At 64.1% G+C, this 19,880-nt stretch overlaps 1 protein-coding gene across 2 annotated transcripts; it reads left to right on the top strand.

The window, feature by feature from the left end:
• Window positions 1-3,104: 3,104 nt before the first annotated feature.
• MMP15 (matrix metallopeptidase 15) lies at window positions 3,105-12,488 on the top strand. 2 transcript variants are annotated; one of them, XM_064519384.1, is made up of 10 exons: window positions 3,105-3,547; window positions 6,805-6,953; window positions 7,380-7,502; window positions 7,834-8,141; window positions 8,313-8,474; window positions 8,655-8,878; window positions 9,085-9,223; window positions 9,637-9,787; window positions 10,556-10,671; window positions 10,995-12,488. In XM_064519384.1, the coding sequence occupies exons 1-10, from the start codon at window positions 3,422-3,424 to the stop codon at window positions 11,456-11,458; spliced, it is 1,962 nt and encodes a 653-aa protein (XP_064375454.1). In that variant the 5' UTR covers window positions 3,105-3,421; the 3' UTR covers window positions 11,459-12,488. The 2 variants fall into 2 exon arrangements, with proteins under 2 accessions (XP_064375454.1, XP_064375455.1); XM_064519385.1 differs by lacking the exons at window positions 3,105-3,547; window positions 6,805-6,953 and adding an exon at window positions 7,008-7,165.
• Window positions 12,489-19,880: the final 7,392 nt, after the last annotated feature.

Here is a 19,880-nt window from a genome sequence, read left to right on the forward strand (position 1 = left end):
TTGTTCCTGTGGTATATTTCAGCCATTCGATTTTGGACGTGCTGGGCTTCAGTAGCTCCAGCAGATTTCAAATGAGATGATGTCTGCAAGCATTTCATGGGCTGGGTGCTGCACTGCCCTTCCTCTCATGGGCAAGAGAGCCCGGGGGCTTCGGGGCCATTAAAACATCTGCCTCAACACAGGTTTTCTTATGCGAGCCAGCTCCCTTGCAATAGCTGGTTTTCAAAATTCCTGGAGGGGGCTATAGGGGTGACAGCAAATGCAGTGTCTGGTTCACTTAAAATGAAAAAAGTCTCCTTTTCTTTCTGCTCCTTCCTCTGTTGTAGTGTTGTTGGGGGGGAGGGGGGGGGCACTGACACCTGATGTTCCTAGTGCTCATTCACTGGTTTACTTCTGAGTCATTAAGCTGGGTAGCTCAGCACGCCAGTGCTGGCAGAGATCCCTTCTGCTTGCGCAGTTTCACATGTAGATGCCAGGTCCATACGACCTGTGAAGACCCACATGAAAGTCTTGATTTCAGGGAGTCAGGATTTCACTGCAGGAGGGCATGTTATACCAGTGGTCTCCTCAGGAGACACTTGGTCTCTTCCTGCTCTGAAACCCAGGCACCTGGCAGAGCACTGTCCTGCTTGCTGCCAATTTGAGCATTCCCTTTCTCCCTTTTTATGCAGACCCTGTTTGTAACCAGTTAGTTTCTGGGATGGGGATTTGCCCAGGCCTTAAGTGATGACAGCCTGAGGGTGGTTTTTTATTTTTATTTTTTTTAATGTCATTGACATTTAAGACATTTAGCTCCTGGAGACTTTCACTGAAACTTGGCTCCTGCAAGACAGAGCCTGGACACATTTCTTTGTGGTTTGAGTCCATCAGCGAAAGGTTAATGCTCAATGAGTAACCATGGCAGCTGGCTGTGCTCTCTCCCCAACAAAGGCCAAGGTTGGCACATCCCAGAGTTTTGCAACTCCACCAGGCCTCCCTCACACAGCTGGTGTCATTGGTTAGGCCAGTCCTCAGCCCTCCCAGCTCAGCAGGGTGTGGGGACGCCCCGGCCCGTTGTACGTGCTCCTGGGGTCAGTCTGCGTGCTTGTCTTTGGGAACGCTCCCCTCTGGAAATGCTGTGCGATTCCCCAGAATGTCTTGATACAAAAGCGGCTCTGTTAGGGGAGGTGGGAAGCACAAACTCAGTGGGCAGCAGAGTCATCTCACAAAGAGAAGCCTTCGCTAAACTCGGCTCCTCGCTGCTCACCAAAACGCAGCCAGACGAGCTGCAAAGGCGGTTGCATTTGCAAGGAAGACGGAGCCTGGGGCGTGCAGCCTTGGGTCCTCGGAGCTGCACTGTGTGTTGAAGCAGGCAGAACGACCAGGCCCGGGCAGGGCGGAGAAGCGCTTGGCACGTTCCCAGGAAGCACCCTGGTCCCTGGAACAGGCCTCTGCTCTGTGCGCACTTAGCAGTCCCCTGCGCCGAGGCACCGCGCGTTGGCAGAGCTTTTCTGAGCTTCCTGGCAGCTTGAGGGAAACTGTCATCTCCCCTCCGAACCCAGCTCTGTCCTCTTCCATTTAGCAGTCGTTTCCCTTCCTGTGGCCCCGCCTGATGGGAACGGAGGAACGAGCCTGACCTGCTTCCTTATCTGGGGGATGGATTGCCGCTCACTGGAGCCGGCGGCGCAGGGCTGTTTGCCTCGAGGAAAAGGCGCTGCGGGACTGGCAGGGGGAAGACACTCCCTGCCACTCCCTGGCTGTTTGCTTTTCTCCTCCCAGGCGTGGGTGAGATTTGCAGAGCTCAGCCGCCTTCCAGCCAAAGGATCCTGCAGGTGAAATGGAGACGCATTGCCTCTGGGTTTCCTTCCAGCTCTCCATCATGGCAGGGTACAGAGTAGGAGCACTCGAGATGCTCTGGATTTGCACCAGTGGTGACTAAGCAGTGTCCAGCACTGGCTCGGCGACGTGCGGGGGACAGCGCTGGCTGAAGGAGGCCCTTGTGTTTCTCAGACTATCGTGCCAGAGGGAGCAGCTTGCTGGGCTGGGGCAGCTCCCGGTGACGGACCTCGGGCTCTAGTGCGTGGCAGGCTGTGTCCCCCTCTGCCCAGGTCCCACCGAAGCTGTGGGCTCTTGAGCTGCACTCCGTTCCCCTCCTGACCCACAGCAAGGGGCAAGGCCGCCCACCCCCAAAACTGGCTTGCTCAGGCCCTCAGAGGTGGCTCCTGCCCACGTGGCTGGTTTCCCTCCAAGCAGGTCTGCGACAGGACTCAGGCCATCCCGAGAGCGGGCCTTGGCCTCTGGGGAGGACGAAGGGAAGCGGCGGGTGAAGGATGTGTTTAGCCCAGCAGACATTTATGGAAAGCAAATCCCGCCGCGCCTACGCGGATGGCACGAGCGCACGGGGACGTGGCCCAGCTGGCCCCGGGGCACACGTGGGGCAGCCCTACGCGGCGTGGCGGGACGTTTGTCAGCGAGGCCTGGCCCGGGGAGCTGCCCGCGAGACCAAAACGGGCCCAAGAGCCAGGCGGCATCAAAAGTCCACCGAGGCCGTCGCCGCCGGGCGCCCTGCGACCAACCCCATGCGGCGGGGCGACAGCCCCAGGGCGACGAGCGAGCCGGGTTTCTCGCAGCCCGCCACCGAAACCCGGCCTGTCCCTGGGGCGCTTTCAAACGCACCTTTGAGCCTCCTGGCTGCCAGTCAGCCCTCGGAGGCTCCCCCGCAGCGGGGACAAAGTCCAGAAGGCGAATGTTTACAGAACGGAGCAGGGGTTATACAAACGTAAAAATAGCAGCTGAGGAAGAGGGGGAGGCTGCGAAGGCCCCGGGCAGTTTGACGCTGCCCCTGCCTCGGGGCCGAGCGGGCCCCCGGGCTGCACCGGGGTGCGCGCGGGGCTCCCGGCCTGTGAGGGGGGCGAGGGGCGAAGGGCCTCGCGCGCGGGCGCCCGCAGGGCTGCCTACCGCCTCGAGGGGCCGCGGGGCCGCGCGGGACCCTGCTGGGGGCGCGGGGCCGCGCCGCGTGCCCGCGGGGCGGCGCGCTCCCGGCCCGGCAGCGCGCGACGGCGCGCCGCGCCCCTCCCCCGCTCGCGGCCGGCCCCGGCCCGGCGCCCCCGCCCCGCCCCGCCCCGCCCGGCCCCGCGCCCAGCCGCCGCCGCCGCCGCGCTCCGCTCCGCGCCGCAGCCCGCAGCGCCCGCGGGGCAGCGCAGCCGAGCCGGGCCCGCCGCGGGCCACATGGGCCGGGGCCCGCCGGCCTGAGCCCAGCACACAAAGGCGGCCCGGGAGGCGCCGGGCAGCGCCGCCCATGCACCTTCGCCGCAGCCCCCCGCGGCGGCCCGTCCCCGGGCCATGAGGGCGGCGTAGCACGGACAGCGCCGCGCCGCCCTGCCGGAGGGCAGCCGCAAACCGGCGGAGCCGCAGCCGCTGCGGCGCGGGGGCCGGGCCCGGCATGGCCGGCGGTGCTGGGGTCCGGCGCCGCGGCGTCTCCCGCCGGCCGGGCTGCGGCCTCCTGCTGCTGCTGCTGCTGCTGCTGCTCGTCGTGGGGGCGGCCGCGGGCAGCGAGGTCAACGCCGAGGTGAGCGGGGGCGCCGGGCAGCGCCGGGGGCGGCCGGGGGGCTCGGAGCCCCGCGGGGCTGGGATGGTCCCCCGGGAAAACCTGCCCGCAGGTGCTGCCCCCTGGATCCTGAGCTGCCCCCCAGGACGCCCCAGCTCCTGCCCCACGGGCTGGCCGCAGGCCGAGGCGCGCTCGGGGGGCCGGGATGCCGCCCGGCTGGGCGGTGTGGACCGGTGGGGGGCCGGGCCGGGCCGGGCCGTCCGTCTGGCAGCGCCAGGCTCGCCGCGTGCCCCCGTTACCTGCCCCTTGGCCCCCGGCCCGCCTCCTTCCAGCCCGCTGCCCTCGCCCGAGCAGCGGTGCCGGGGGAGCCGGCCTGGAGCGCGCGGCCGGCCTGGGGCGCAGGTGCAGGGAGCGGGGGGAGCCCGGGCGCCCCTCGGCGCTGCCCCGCTGCCGGACCCGGCCGTGGGGTGGGAGACCGGGCCGGCGGGGGAGAGGAAGCTCTTTGTGCCTGCGCCGGCTCGTGCGGGAGGAGGGGGTGAAAGGGCCCTTGATAAAGTCTCCGCTCCACCACCCTGGCTTAAAAAACCCGAGGACGCTGGTGCAGGAAGGAAGAGACCCTAAATGCCTCCGTGGCGCCCACCGACTCCCCCGCCAAGGGGGAGGCTGGTGCCTGCTGGGGGAAGCCGGTGGCCCGCCAAGACAGAGGTGCCCCCCCGCCGCCGCCGCGCTCAGAGCCTGCCATTGAGCTCCCCCGAGGCCGGGGGCTGGCGGGTGCCGCAGGACAGAAGCCCCTTTGTGGGCGCCGCGCTGGGCTCCCATGGCTCATCGCGCCGGCTGGGGACGGGGAGGGGGGTCCCGGGCGGCGGGAGCCGCGGGGGGATGTGTGGCTCGGCCTCTCTCCCCGCCGGCGAGGGCAGCCGAGATCCCAGCACCGCTTCCACCTCCGGCTCCGGCCGCTCCGCCGACCTCTCTGAGCCGAGGCCAGGCTCGCCGCCGGCGGGGTCTCGCCGGGGGACGCGGGTCCCGGCCTTTCGGCCCGTGCCAGCTGCCGCCTGCCGGGGGTGTTTTCCATAGCCCGGGTGCCGCGGCTGCACCCCGTTTCCCCGGGCCGCCCACCCCGGCCCGGCTGTCGTGTTCCCAGAGCGGCTCCCGGCAGAGCCCCGGGGACGTTAGCGCCGGGTGGGGAAGGGGCGGCTGCAAGGGGGGCCGTGCTCTGTCCTGGGTGGCTTTGGGGGCTGGTTTTTGGCTCTGCCACAGAGCAGCCTTGCTTAACCTCCCCGCGTCCTTGTCCTTTCCGTAGGGCTGCGCGTGGGAGCCGGGCTCCCCGCGTGCAGCACCTAGCACGCCGGCTCAGCTTAGCGGGGGGGTGCTGCCTCGGTGCGAAAAGGAGAGGGACAACACGAGGCCGTCCGAGCGCGGCGCCCGGGTCGGGGCTGGGGGAGGCTGCCGGCGTTGGAAGGGGCGCCGCGGCCCGCTCGGCACCATCGGCCCCGCCAAGCCGTGCGGCGCGGGAGCTGGGAGCGGCGCTGCACCGGGCTTGGGGGCTGCCTCGGGGCAGAGCGGGGTTTTAGCTGGGCTGGGCGCACCTGGAGGTGCTCGTTCGATTTGCTGCGGGTAAATTGCTGTGCTCTGTGCCTCAGTTTCCCCACGCCGGCTTGCTCTGAGCACTGGGGCAGTTGCAGCCTTGCTCAAATTCCTCTTTCCCCGTGCGGTGCCTGCGAAAGAGCTGTGGGGGATCGACCCACCTGGGGGGGAAGAGCAGCAAATAAGCGGTGCCGGTGCCCCTGCTTGGTATTCCCCGAGCATCCGGGCACGGCTCGCTTGCGAGGGACCCGTCACCTTCCCCGGGCAGGGCTGGGCCAGCGCTGAAGGACGGATCCTGCTGTTGATGTTGCTGTTTGACCTCGCGGCCTGGGGTGGGGAGGGGGCACGCGTGTGCCGAGGCCCTGGGGCTCTCGGGGGGTGCCGAGACCTGGCGTAACTCTACCGAGCAGCTGAGCTCTGCTGCGGGTGAGGCGAAGGCGCCAGGAGCCAGCGGCTTCTCACGGCAGGGCCTGGCAGCCGTCTTGCCTCTCCCTGTGAGCCCAGCGCGGGCAAAAGGGCTGTTGCTGGGCTTGGCGGGAGGCGGGAGCGCACCGCGGATCCCGCGTGCCGTCTGTTCCTGCCCGGCTCCGGGCGAGGGCTGGGCCCTCCCGAGCCGTTTCCCAGCTGGTCTCTCTGGCTGAGAGCTGTTGTCCCTGCAGCGTGTTTTGGGAACCCTTCCGGCATTGCAGGCTGGAAGAGGTGATGCAGGGCCTGATCCTGGCTGGTGCTGAGCCCCCATCCTGTGCCTGTAGTGGAGGTCGCTGCATCCCGGTGAGGCTGGGGTAGCCCAGTGCCAGGTGCTGCTCTGCCACGTGCCCCCGACCCCCTGCCTCAGTTTCCCCCTCTAATGTCGGTCAGCAGGGTGAAGCGCTGCTGTTTTAGAAGCACCCAAGTGTCTGCTATGGCTTTTCCTGGCCCCCAGCCCCTCTGCGTCCCTCAGCCCCACAACATGCTCCCCTTAATGCCTGTCCTGCGTCGGGGGGCACCCCAAGATGCCAGCTCCCCAGGCAACCTTTGGAGCTGGGCACCCGTGGAAAAAGCGTCCTCCAGAAGGTGCTGAGCGCTGTAGCTGCGTGGAGGCAGGCAGGCCCCGTGGCCCTGCAGCCGATTCCCGTCTCCCATGGGTCCGAGCTCCTCGGAGACCATCACTGCCTCCCTCTCCCATTCCCACTGGGATATTGAGCAGGCGGTGGTGGGCAGAGGGCCTCCTCAAATCTCCCCCTCTCCGGGCTGCCCTGGGCAGGGCTGAGGCTCTATTCCTGGCCTCCAAGGCGATGGCCACATGCTAAGACTTGCCCGGCACTGCCCACCTTCCCGCCGTGCTGCCTGGATGCAGCGTTTCCCCGCCGGCAGCTGGCACGCCGAGCACCCTGCAAGCACAGACACCTGATCTCGTCTGGCGAGGAGGGAGAAGGGCTGCTCTGGCTGGGCAGACACGTGTGGAGAGCAGTGTCAGAGGTGCCAGTGGGTGGTGAAAGCAGACCAGAGAATGGTGATGGGCTCAGGATGGACAGATCCCTCCTGGATGGATGCAAGGATGGGCTCTCTAGGAGCTTTTTCTCCCAGGAGAGCTCCAGCCTGGGTTGGCAGTGAGGACATCAGCTTGAAGGGGAAGGTTTCCTCGTCCTTGCCGTCGGCCTGTTCCCAGGGTGTGGGGAGCAGCCCACCATCTCACGCTCACCTCTCTCCCACAGGCCTGGCTCCGGCTCTATGGCTACCTGCCGCAGTCAAGCCGGCAGATGTCCACCATGCGCTCTGCTCAGATCTTCTCCTCCGCCCTCTCTGAGATGCAGAAGTTCTACGGGATCACGGTCACTGGCGTCCTGGATGAGGAGACCAAAATGTGAGTTTCTCCATGCGCTGCCCCCTTGCTCGCACAGAAAGGAGCTCGACTCTCTCCTGCTCACCTCTTCCACAGGCCAGATACCCTTAAGGGGAGATTGGCCTGGGGCCGACAGCACCAGTCCCCTTTCCCAGAGTGATGGAGAAGACTGGTCTGCTCTCAGTGCTCTGCATCACTCCTGTCATCTCCCATGCGCAGTGAGCCCCTGAAGGGTATGGAAAGCTCTGCCTGCTGGCCCCAAAGCTCTGCCTGCACCAAGCGCGCACTGTGTGGGTGCAGCCTCCCCTGGGAGCTGCGTCCCTCCTCTCAGGGCCTGTGCCCCTGCAGCCGGGACATGTCCCCTTGCTGGCCCCAGCTGCTGTAATTCCTCAGGGTCCTTTGCCCTGGCGTGGTGCACTGAGCCCTCGCTTGATGCCCTCCTGGCAGGTGGATGAAGCGTCCTCGTTGCGGGGTCCCAGACCAGTTTGGGGTCCAGATGAAGTCCAATATGCGGCGGAAGCGGTACGCGCTCACGGGGCGACGCTGGAGCCAGAGCCATCTCACGTTCAGGTACCCAAGACCCCCAGAGCTTTCCCCAGTCCCTATCCTTGGAGACCCGGGGCAGCGCGCACCCAGGAGGGGTGGGAGAGGCCAGCAGGGTCCGTGGTGGCACGGAAATGTCACTGGAGACCAGGTGATCTTTTCATGTAGGCATCACAGCCCCTGTGCCAGCATGTCCCCAGCACCCACCACGGGACAGCATCTCCCAACTTGGGATCTGCTCGTGGCCACGGGGGGCCACTGGCTACAAACCCCTTTGGGCTGGAGCAGCAGTGGGGTCAAGGGGAGTGGGCCTAGCCCTGGCTGTCCTGAGTGAGCATCCCTGCTCTTGTGCCCATAGCATCCAGAACTACACGGAGAAGTTGGGCCGGTACCACTCGTACGAGGCCATTCGCCAAGCCTTCAGGGTGTGGGAGCAGGCCACACCGCTGGCTTTCCAGGAGGTGCCTTACGAAGACATCCGGCAGAAGCGGAAGAAAGAGGCTGACATCATGGTGCTTTTTGCCTCCGGCTTCCACGGAGACAGCTCCCCCTTCGACGGCGTGGGGGGGTTTCTGGCTCACGCCTACTTCCCCGGCCCGGGGATGGGAGGGGACACGCACTTCGACTCGGACGAGCCCTGGACGCTGGAGAACACAGACGTGTCTGGTGAGCCAAGGTGGAGAGCGCAGGTGGGAAGGTGATCCGAGGAGCCTGTCCGCTTGGGTTTCATCACCAGTGGGGCCGCTGGCACCCAGGCGACGTGCTGCCTGGCAGGGTTCGAAGGGAGGGTGGGCTGCCCTTGCCGTCCGCCCTCGCTGACGACACCTTTCCCTTCAGGGAACAACCTTTTCTTGGTGGCCGTGCACGAGCTGGGGCACTCGCTGGGCCTGGAGCACTCCAGCAACCCCAGCGCTATCATGGCCCCCTTCTACCAGTGGATGGACACGGAGAACTTCCAGCTGCCTGAGGACGATCTCAAGGGCATCCAGCAGCTGTACGGTGAGGGAGCTCGCTGTGCCGGGGCCTGGCGTCCCCCGGGACGTGGCCTGGGATGAGGCCCATGGGTGCTGGGCCAACTCGGAGGCTGGATGCTGTGTCTCAAAGCCATGCCTGGCATACAGGGCAGTGGCCGACTGGTCTGCAATCACCCCCACCCGTTTTCTTGCCCACCCTTTCTAGGTACTGCAGATGGGCACCCTCAGCCCACCAAGCCCTTGCCCACCGTGACGCCCCGGAGACCCGGCAGACCAGACCAGAGACCCCCCAAGCCACCCCCACCAGGGAAACCAGAGAGGCCCCCCAAACCTGGCAACCCAGACCGGCCTGACCAGTACGGCCCCGACATCTGCGACGGGAACTTCGACACAGTGGCGGTGCTGCGAGGGGAGATGTTTGTGTTTAAGGTACCTACCGGGACCCCTTCCTCTGCTCCCCCTGCTACCCGTGGGGTCTGCACCAACCCCATGTTGGCTGGAGATGTGGCAATCCCTGGGCAGAAGGGCCCAGTGTGATGACGGGTTTGGGTACCGTGCTTAGAGCTACGCTGGCAGCCCCTGCCGCGGGACCCTGTCCCTCCACGACCCCCTGCGGACACCCCGTCTTCCCCCAGGGTCGATGGTTCTGGAGGGTTCGGCACAACCGGGTGCTGGACAACTACCCCATGCCCATCGGGCACTTCTGGCGGGGCCTGCCCGGGGACATCGATGCTGCCTACGAGAGGCACGACGGGAGATTTGTCTTCTTTAAAGGTGAGTGGGGCAGCTGGAGCTGGGGGCAAGGGCCAAGCTGGAGGATGAGAGTCCCCACACCCACCTGGCCCCATGTCATGGCCCGGTGCCCCCCAAGCTGCCGAGTGCTGGATGTTTTGATCGCATCCTGACCTGCTTCTCTAGCCTGCCTGGCCCCAAGGCTCCTGGCAAAGGGACAGGGTGGCCACAGAGGGGCACTGCCAGGATGGGGGCCAGCAGAGAGCTCCTGGTGCCAGTCTTGGACCCGTGCATAACAGCGGGCTCTGTGCGCAGCACAGCAGGAGCAGAAAGGAGACCTGGGGCAGAGCAGGGGACTGGGACAGACAGCATCATATCCCCATCCAGATGTGCGCACGGCACAGCAGTTAGGCATTGCATCATCATCCACCTTCTCCGTTTCCTTCCCTGCCCAGGTGACCGGTACTGGCTTTTCCGAGAAGCCAACCTGGAGCCCGGGTACCCGCAACCCCTGACCAGCTACGGGCAGGGCATCCCCTACAACAACATCGACACTGCTATCTGGTGGGAGCCCACGGGGCACACCTTCTTCTTCCGCGGGGACAGGTGGGTGCTGCCCTGCTCCCGGGTGCCGGGGCTCCCAGCTCCTCTGCTGTGCTCTGCCTCTGCCAAGTCTCTGTCCTTCCCTGTGCCTCGGTTTCCCTATCTAGAAGGGGGATGATGCGTGCTTGGAGATGAGAGAGGGAGTGCTCCAGGAGGGAGGGCTGGATGGGGCAGGCTGATGGCCAATGGCTGGATGGAGGGATTGGTGAGTTCCTGCAAAAAAATTGGGGGAAATTTGGATGTGTGGATGAAGAGGTGGGTCAGCAGGTGGACAAGGGGATAGGACGGCTGGAGCACCCATGTCACCCACCAGAACAGCTTCCCTCTCCCATGGGTGCAGCGGGAAGGACCACCTTCCCCTACTGAGGGTCGTGTTGGGCAAAGGACGTGGGAGACTGTGGGAAACAGGATATGGGGGATGTGCTGCGCGTGCCTGGAGCAAGCCATCGTCCCCAGGGTGCTGTGGGATCGGGGAGGGGAACGCGGACCAGGGGGACACGGAGGGAGGGGAAGGATGGGGCTGGTCTGTCACCAGCAGAGCCCTGAGGAAGAAACCCCACATCTCCTCAGCCTGGGGCCACAGGTTTGAGCCCCGGCTTCGGGTCACCGTGGCCAGGGGGCTGCCGGCACGGGATCACCCGGAGCGGAGTGGGCATCGTGGGCACCTCCGGGCAGTGGAGCCCCCCATCCCGCCTGCAGCCATCGTGGCGGGTGGGGGGCAGCGCGTCCGTGCCCCTCACCTGCTCACGGGGCCCCTTCTGCCCCCCACAGATACTGGCGCTTTAACGAGGACACCCGCTCGGTGGACCCTGGGTACCCAAAGCCCATCTCCGTGTGGGTGGGCATCCCTCCCTCGCCCAAGGGCGCCTTCCTCAGCTCGGACGCCGGTAAGCGGAGGAGGCTGGAGGGGTGGGTGGGTGGGTGGGGAGGGGGGGACTGGCGGACATGCAGCCCCCCCCCTTGCCAGCGCTGGCTGCCCATGGCCAACAGATGGTCACCCCACGGCAGCGCCAGCGCCCCTCCCGCTGCCTGCGCCCAGGGTGCCCAGCTCCCCCGCGCTCCTCTCCCCGCCGGGCAGGAGGTCCCGTTTCCTCTCCTCTGCTTTGTGGGTGCCAGAGCAAAACCTGGTGTCGTGGACAAAGGGTGCCGGGGGCACCCAGGGCAGGAAGGGGACCCGTCTGCTCACCCCTCGCCTCCGTCTCTCCCCCAGCCTCGACCTACTTCTACAGAGGCACAAAATACTGGAAGTTCGACAACGAGCGGCTAAAGACAGAGCCGGGCTATCCCAAATCCATCCTGCGGGACTTCATGGGCTGCCACACGGAGCTGGTCCCCGACCCCAACCCCAGGTGGCCCGACGTGGACCGGCCGCCCTTCAACCCCGACGGGGACGGAGGAGAGCGCCCCGGCGGCGGGGCCGAAGCCGAGGAGGCCGAGGAAGAGGAGGAGGACGAGGAGGATTACGGCGAGGGCGGCCCCGAGCCGGGCGGCGACGTGGACGTGGTGGTGCAGATCGACGAGTACACGCGCACCATGAGCGTCGTCATGGTGCTGGTGCTGCTGGTGCTGCTGCTCTGCATCCTCGGCCTCATCTACGTCATCGTGCAGATGCAGCGCAAGGGCGCGCCCCGCATGCTCCTGTACTGCAAGCGCTCCTTGCAGGAGTGGGTCTGACCCGGGCCCCTTCCCCGGCCCCCTCCCGCCGCCATGGTGCTAACGACGAAGCTCTGACCTCCCCCCGTGCCCCAGCCCCCACGGCCTATTTATACCGAGCGGCTCCTCCCGCGGCCGCCTCGGCCCCCCTCCGCCCCGCGCTTGCTTGACGTCTCTCAGGCTTCGGAAAGCGGAGGGGGGCCCGCATGCCCCAAGCTGGGGTGAGGGGGGTCCTGAGCCCTCTGCACCCCGCCAGCATTTGTGTAGCCAGGCTCCGGCCCCCCCGGGTCACGACCGTGGGATGTTTGGGAAGCACGAGGAGCCAGGGCTGGAGGGCGTCTGCATCCCGCGGCCTCGCTGGGCTCCTCCTCGCTGCTCCTCATCGTCCATCCCATCACATCTCCTGCGGCGTCCCCTGTCCCATGGCGTCACGCGGGGGGGGCCCTGACAGCGTGCCCCCGACGGAGGCAGCGAGCTGGGGCGCAGTCGCCTGCTGGACTGTGGACTCGTTTCTGTGCCGGCGAAGAGGCAGAAGAGGCAGGGAGTGCGTTCAGCTCCGTGCTGGGGCCTCCTCCCAGCACCGCTCATCCGCGCCACGAGCTGGCAGGTCTCAGCGGCGGGCACCCAGGGAGCTGCCTGCACCTGTAGCCGGGCTGCGTGTCCGCCTGGGAAGCGCGGCGGGAAAGGGAGGGCTGAGCTCGCTGCCATTTGTTTCCTGTTTAACTGTTTGTAGCTGGGAGACGGGGGGGGCGGGAAGGGGGGGACGCGGCCAGGCCGCGGTGCCTAAAGATAGCTCGGAAACCCGACCTGGGAAAGCATGCGAGGGGCCGGCGCCCTCTCGCCGCGCTCCCCCCGGGGCTCGCGGGAGCCGCTTGCGAGCCGCCCGCTGGCTCCCGTTCAGCTCCTTCCTCCTCCTGCTTCCGAAACGAAGCCGAGTCTCCGGCCGCTGGGGGAAGCGGCCCTCGGCTGCGCTGGGGCCGGCGGCCTTCCCGCGAGGGACCCGGGCCCGGGCGCTCGCCTTGTATCGCATTAAACCGGTCGGGTGCGTGGAGAGCTGTGGTGCCGTCCTTCCCCCCCCCGTCCAGCCGCGCGCCCCCGGGGTCGCCTGCGGCATCCCGGCCCCTCAAACAGAGCCGCCTTTCACGGGCACCGGCAGCTGGGGCGGAAAGGCCTCGCCGGGAACACAGCGCGCCTTGTTCCCCCCCGCCGGCGTTGCGGCTTCGCCCTGCGGCGCTGCCGGTGCCCCCGCGGCCCCCTCGGGGCTTCCCCCCCCCCCCCCCGGGGCCAACGCGGCTGCGGGAGCCGGGACCCAGAGGCCTGGGTGCCTTTGCACCCGCATCATCTCCCGCAGCCGGCTCAGCAGGTACGCGGCGCTCCGCTTCCCCGTGTTTTCCCTGCGCTTTTCCCATGGGAAAGAGGCTTTTGCATCCTGTCCCACCGCCCTGGTGTCTTGTCGCATGTGAAAGCAGGAGTCGGCGCCCCTGCTGCGAAGATCAGAGGAATAATCTCGGGGAGTGGGCGAGGGTGGGCCCGGGGGTAGGAACTGGCTTCATCCGGGGGAAAAAACGTTAGTCGGCCTTTAATGGGATGGAAAAATCATGGAGAGGCTGCGTGCAGCGAGTTAGGCACGCAGCACCGCTGGAAATAATAGCCGTTTCCCGGCTGCCGCTGCTGAAGCGAGCCGGGTCCCCGCAGTAAATTACCCAGAGCCTCCCGCTAAATAAACGGGAAGGCCGGGCACTGGCTCCCACCCCGCTTTCCCGGGCCACCGGCCCCCCGCGCCGGGGGAGCCCCCGCTGCCAGGCCAAGGCAGCGCCCGGCCGCGGCCCTGGGCCGCTCCGCTGGGATCTGCGCGCGGCTTTGCCGGCGGCTCGTTGCGTGCCTGCGAAATGCACTTGGCGCAAGCTCAGCGAAAGAGAAGGCAAGCGCGGGGACAAAAAAAAGCTGAACCATCGGGAAAAACAATCCGCACGGCTCCGTTGCGGTGCTTTCCGTCTGTGAGGCCGGCGCCGGTCACTTCTCTTCAGCTTTACCCCCTTTCGGTTCCTGTTTTAACCTCGATTTCTCCCAGCTGTGCGTTTGGCCGAGGGACCGGGGCCGGGAAGGCGTTGCGCTGCAGGACAGCCCACGAGGCCGGGCTGCCTGATTTAGCAATTATCGCTTTGGCCCAGGAAACTGGAAAAACCAATTCCCTAGCGACACCGATGCATTTTTCCCGCAGCTCCCGGGCGGGTGAGCGGGAACCTCCGGCTGTTCTCAGCGCGGCAGCGTCCAGCTGTGCTCAGCCCCGGGAACGCTCCTCCAGGGCGGCTGCTTGGGATGGGAAACGGGTTTGGGGGACCAGGGCCCCCCCCCGTGCTCAGCCCGGCCTGGGGCGCCCCAGCCGGTCCCAAACCGGGGCTGGAGCCCTCGCCATGCCGCAGCCCCATGCAACCAGCAGCAAAAGCGGCACTGCAGAAATCCCAAAAGGGATGAATTTGGCCAAAAAGCAAGGCAGCGGGAAGCTGTCGCCTGGCTCCACCGCTCTCCTTGCATGCTGGAGCCTAAAGCAGCCCCCGAGATGGGTCATGGCGGGGGATTAGCGGTGTTGGGTGCAGGGCCCCAGGCTGCCCTGCTTCGGGGGGGGGGGGGGGGGGTCAGGCCACCATTTCCCACCCCTTGCTTTTCCCCGGCTGCTGCAGCCGAGCCGGTGCCAGGAGCCCGGGGCCATCTGGAAACGCTCACTGACAGCAGCGAGGGACCCCGCCGGAGACAAAAACCCGGCGTTTCGGCAGCCGGGCTCGGAGCCACGGTGCCGCCTTCCACTGCCACAGCCTCCTGGGGCCCCCGCTGCTGGCCTGGGGCACCGGGGCCTGGGTACGAGCCACAGGTCCAGCACCTCCCCGAGGGCTGCCACTGCCCAGCACCGGCAGCCCCAGGGTGGACACCCCTCCCCAACCCCGCCAGCGATGGGGCAGCCATGCCGGGACCCCCCCTCCCCCCCACCCCACCCCCCCCCGGCAAGGGGCAGCTCCTTGCCCTGCCTCTGTGGCTTCCCAAAATAGGCTGGAGAAGCTGGACCTGGAAAAGCCCCGTGAGCTCAGCTTCCTCCAGGCTCTGCCACGGCCGGCGCGCTCCCGGCTACGGCTGCAGCGGGGCGGGAGTGCGGCCACGGGAAGCCCCCGGCGCCCGGCGAGGTCCCAGGGCTCCTCCTGCACTTGGGCCACAGCCCAAATCCTGCCGGCTTGGCTGGTGCCAGGCAGACGGGCAGGAGGCGACCGGGGCTGGCAGAGAGGACAAGAGGACATCCGGCGGCTGTCCTCAGCCATCCTGCGCCCACTTCCTCCACTCCGGAGCGCTCGGCCTCGGCTCAGGATGAGACCGGAGCCTGTAGCTGCACGAGCTGAGGCGCCACGGCGTCTCCCAGCTCCCGGGGCTGGTTTCCCCCTGCTTCCCGAAGGCTGAGCACCCTTGCGGCTGCGGGGAGGGGACCCACCGCGGGGCTGTGCCAGGCTGGTGGCACCAAGCCCTGCTGCGGGCAGCACCCACTTGCCCTGAGGGCGCCGGCGAGGTATAAAGAGCCACGGGCAGATAAGCAGAACCTCTCTTTCTTCCAAGCAGAGCGTGTCCTGCAGGCAGGAATGGACGTAGCTGCTCAGCTGGGTGTCCCCCACCCCGGTAAAACCTTCCCAGGTAGGTGATGGGGGAAACTGGGGCTGGCAGAGACCGAAGGAGTCGCCCTTCCACCAGCTCAGGGCTGTTGCAAGAGCCAACGCGCTTCTTCCTGCCCCAGATGGAGCGGGCGATGCCAGAAACTGGCGCTGGGGCCGGCGAGGGGAGGAGCGTGGCTCCCTGACCTCAGAGCAGGGCCCACCTGCTCGGCGAAGGAGCCAGGGAGGCCCAAAAGGAGCCTCCGCCCTCCTCCTCTTCCTCTCCGGCCAGGCACACTCCCCCCCTGCGGGCCGCTGGGGAGAGGACCTGGAAAGCAGCGAGGAAGCGGGGCTCGGCACGGAGGAAACGCTCGCGTTTGGAAACCCCGACCGGCCTCAAGGCCAGAGGAAATCCAGCTGCGGGAGGATGGAGGGAAGAGCCGCGGGGCCCGAGGATTCATGAAAAGCAGCAAGTTCCCTGCCCGGGGCTGCAGGCGAAGGTGCTGCTGCCCACCGTGGCTCGGCTTTGTCCGCTCCCGCCCGTCACCAAGCGGTGCTGGGGCTGAGCTCAGAGCAGCGCCTACAAACCCGCTCTCTTCAAGGCAGACATGTCTGCTTTTCCCACCCATAAACCCAGAGATGTCCCCTCTCATCCACCCCACAACCACCAGCCTGTTCCCCTTGGGGATGGACCCTTTGTTTCAGGGGAGGCAAGTCATTTCTGGGGACACGGGGACAACCCACAAGTCCCCTTGCCCCCCCCTGCCCCCCAGCTACAAGAGCTGGTCCCTGCCCCAGCATATGCAGCTCACCCATCCCACCCGAGGCCACTGAAAGCTGGACGCGTGTCCTCCAGGAGGGCCGCGTGTAGCTTGGCTAAGGCCCGCTCAAGGGACCAGCCCTGATGGCGAGGCTGGGGGAAAAGCGCCAGGCAGGGATCAGAAAGCGCACTCCAAACACCTTTCCTCACTCTGCCACCCACATCTGTTGCGCCCCACAACAGGGCAGACCAGCCTCAGGCCGTGCTACCCCCTGCAGCTCTGCTCTTGCCCCCAGCCTCACCGGCCACCCCAAACCCCAGGGAACCTCACTCCGCCAAGCTAAGCTGGGGCTGCCACATGCCCCAGGCCTTCCCCTTTCCCCCAGCCTACAGCACAAGGGGTCTTGCTGTCCTCGCAAGACGTACCAGAGCGGTTCCCTCCGCTGGGGGAAGCGAGGTCTATTTTAGCACAACGCCACTTAGTGGCCATCAGCTTCTCACCTCCGGCAGCTCCACGGCCTTCCCCATCACGTCCCGGGGTAGCTCTCAGGGCACACAGCCATTCCCTCATCCAAATAAAACCTTGCTTGGGTGGTCCCATTTTGCAGCTTGCCTGGGGGAGCTCTAACCCCTCTCTCACGCACGCCAGCAGGGCAGGAAGATCTGCTCTCCCTGTGTGCAGAAGTGGCCAAAGTCCCCAATATGGTCATTCATTTTTCCTGGGCAGTGGCCAATGGCAAAACTCAAAATAAATATTTCCCTCGCCTCCAGCACCACCCGCCCCATGCTAGACAACAGCTGCAGAGGATTAATGTCAGCCAGGAGGAGCAATCCCTCTACAAAGAAGGCCACATTTGGCCCAAGATGTCCGGGCAGACACAGAAAGGGAGACAAAGATGGAGAGATGCAGTTTGGCCCAGATTTTGGTGATTCCTGGAGAATCCCCTTGATGATCAGATTAGAAGCAAATCTGACTTTCTCCTCTGCAAGGTAAGGAAAGGAGAAACCGCAGCACAGTCCATGAAGGCTATCTGTCACTCTCACCACACACTCCGGGGATCCCAGCCTGGGATCCTGCTCCTTCACATAAGGTGCTTACATCAGCATCTGCTTAACATGAACAGGACAAAGCAAGAAGCAGACCCAGGAAGGGGAAGGTCACAGCCAGGGACAGACACCAGGACACCCGCTCCCATACCAGTTTCCAGCTCCACCGGGCTGGACTGCATCTTGCCTGGACCGCTTCTGTCCCAGCTGCAGCGCACGATGGGCGGAAAGCCTTCTAGGAACATCCCGTCATCCGCTTTCCCTGCCAGAGGCCATTCACTGCTGCCACCTGCCTGGGCAGAGCTGCCCCAAGGAGATCAAATGGCAAGAAAAGTCCCAGAGTTGGCTGGCCCTACCTGCTGACCATCGACTGCTTGGCAGCACTCCTGGTCAGGACGAGCAACCCCGCCGGGAGCCGTTCCCCAGCCCGCCGGCGGGCCAGAGGAGCAGCACAGGGGAGGGTCGCACTCCCATCGCTTGGCTCCAAGGTGCTGCTGCCCGTACGCTCGACATCTTCCCGTGGCCAAGATTTCAAAGAGAAGCTTTGCCTTTGATGTAGAAAGCAGGCTCCACGCACTTCTGTCCCGATCAAAGCATGCGCTTGCAGGACCTCGCCCCAGCCAATGAAAGAGGAGGACAAAAAGCTCGCGGAGGCAAGGAAAACTCATCTTTGGACAGACCCTGCTCCGCCCTGGGTTGAAACTTTCCGAGGGCTCCCCGTGAAGAGAGATTCCTTTCTCTCCCACTAGACATGAATTGCAATAAAGCTTTAAGAAGGAGCAGGCCGCCCACAGAAAGGTGAATGAGCAGGAGATATTTAAGACCTATTTTCTGCAGGCTGTCTAAATTGAGCCAGAAATCCCCCCGCCTCTTCTCCTTGCCCCTCATATGTGTCCCAGCCAGGCCAAAAGCCAACTGAAGTGTTAAAAAGATGGGCCCTTCATCGCAAAAAATTTGCTAGCATGCTTTTTTTCTAGAAAACTAGTGCTGACAGGATCCCTGTGATGTTTTGGTCTATCTGCCAGCAGCATCCTGCTTTCCCAGGAGGAGGGGGAAGAGCATCCAAACTTCACTTTCCCTCACACCAGCGAGATAGTTAAGGATTTGATAGGAGAATGGGACTAGACGAGGAAGATTTTTCAACTACACTATGCAAATCCACCACCATCTGGCTCTAAAGGAAAGACCCAGTATCAAATGATGCTCCACTTTGTACAACATGTAAACAGGAAGATTCAGTATTTTGTTTCATGTTAAAAAATACACAGAGGGCCCACGTGGATGCCAGGGTTTGTGGCTGGGAATTTATCCCAGCAAATTTGCTGGCACAGCTTCCTAGAGGTCAGGCAGGAATTGGCAGCAGGGCCTAAGCTCTCTACCCAGGCAGCCGGCCCAGGGACCCGGAGAGCCTAGCCAGCTTTAATGTGTTAAGGTCACTCACTCAGAGCAAGTCTGAATCCTCAGTGGACAACGGGTGACTGGTCCCTGCCTGTTACCCACAGCATCCTCCAAGATGGGCCCCAAGGGGGCAGGGAAATGCAGTAGTCTTTCCCAGTGAGTGTTCGGCGGCCAGCGACTACCAAAAACACATGCTCATGAGCAAAGGCTTGTGGGAAAGGATGCATGCCTTACCTTGCCTGGGCTTGATGGATTCCCTCTGCCGCTGAGGCTCCCCCACTCCCCCGGCCCTGGCAAGACTTGCAAATGTGTCAGGAAAGCCTAGCAACGGACTTCATTAAGGCCAAGCCTTGGCGCAGGATACAGTGCGATTCCACTTAACAAATCTCAAGTCCCGCCAAGCCTAGACAGATGTCAAGGCAAAATGGATGGTGCCTTCCCATGTGGGCTTCCTTGGCTGGCCAGAGCTACCAAGCTATTCAGCCTTTCTAACAACTGGAAAGGTCTTCTCCAGAAAGCCTTCTGCAAGTGCAGCCCAGCACCTAGCGTCAGCATGAAGTCAGCCCCTCTGTTTCAAATCCTGCTAACAACGATGCAAAAAAGGCAGCTGCATGCTAGCGCACCCCAGACGTATAGGCACACCCCAGAAGTAAAGCAGGGTCTATACAAAGGAGCTGCTGACTCTGACAGGGCACAGAGCCACCAAGCCTTTAAACCAGCTGGAAAGGCAGCAGTCAGGATCAAACTGAGGACGTGGTGCAGGTTCAGGGCAGATGCCCCCAACATGCTCTCCTCCTCGGAAAGACCAGCTTTGTTTTAAGGCACAATAATATAAAGGCAGCTTTCCCAACTCACTGCACAAGTCAGCACGGGGGACGGATCATTACTAGCCTAGGTACCTGCTGACCTCATTAACTGCTGGGGGCTTGGCCCCAGGGAGGAAAGGTGTCAGCTACTCCCAGACTTTCTCTGTTGCTGGTGGAGGTTTGCAGCCTCCTCTCAGCAAGCCTTTCCACAACAAAAGCAAATTGGTTTGAAGCAGGGAAGGGCTGCTTCAGAACAGGAAAAGACTTCCGCTTCTGTTATGCTGCTTTGCTAAACCTCCCCTTTGATCCCCAGGGAAAGGGACAATTTGGCAGCTGGAAGGCTATTGTGTGCCTTTTGCTATAAGTAGCTGCTAAAAGCTTGGTTGAGAGCTGGAGTGAGTTGTATAACTACACAGCTAACAGGACTACACCCTACCAGGCAGGTAAGACCAATTTGTCACTGCGGAGAAAAAGGCTTCAAATTAGGGGATGAAAAACCTGTTTCCACCTACCAAAAGTGAACAGCATGAGTTTTGTTATAGGTCGATTATCATGAACCTCAGGGACTGAAGTCAGCCACAACAGACAGATCCCATCTCCTGTATTGAAACCTTAGTGTTCTTCCCCTCTTCAGATTACTGTTTTCCATGGCTGTGCTCTCCCTTAAAAAGGAGACTGCCAAAGTCAAATTCAGAGGCAAATTTTAACAACTGGGTTCCTAACAAAACTCCCCAGCACTTTCTGAAGTGCTAACATGAGCAAGTGAATGGACCCATCACAAGAGGAAGGCACCAGAAGCAGAC

This window comes from Dromaius novaehollandiae, chromosome 13 (assembly GCF_036370855.1).
Source record: "Dromaius novaehollandiae isolate bDroNov1 chromosome 13, bDroNov1.hap1, whole genome shotgun sequence".
NCBI classification, from domain to species: Eukaryota; Metazoa; Chordata; class Aves; order Casuariiformes; family Dromaiidae; genus Dromaius; species Dromaius novaehollandiae.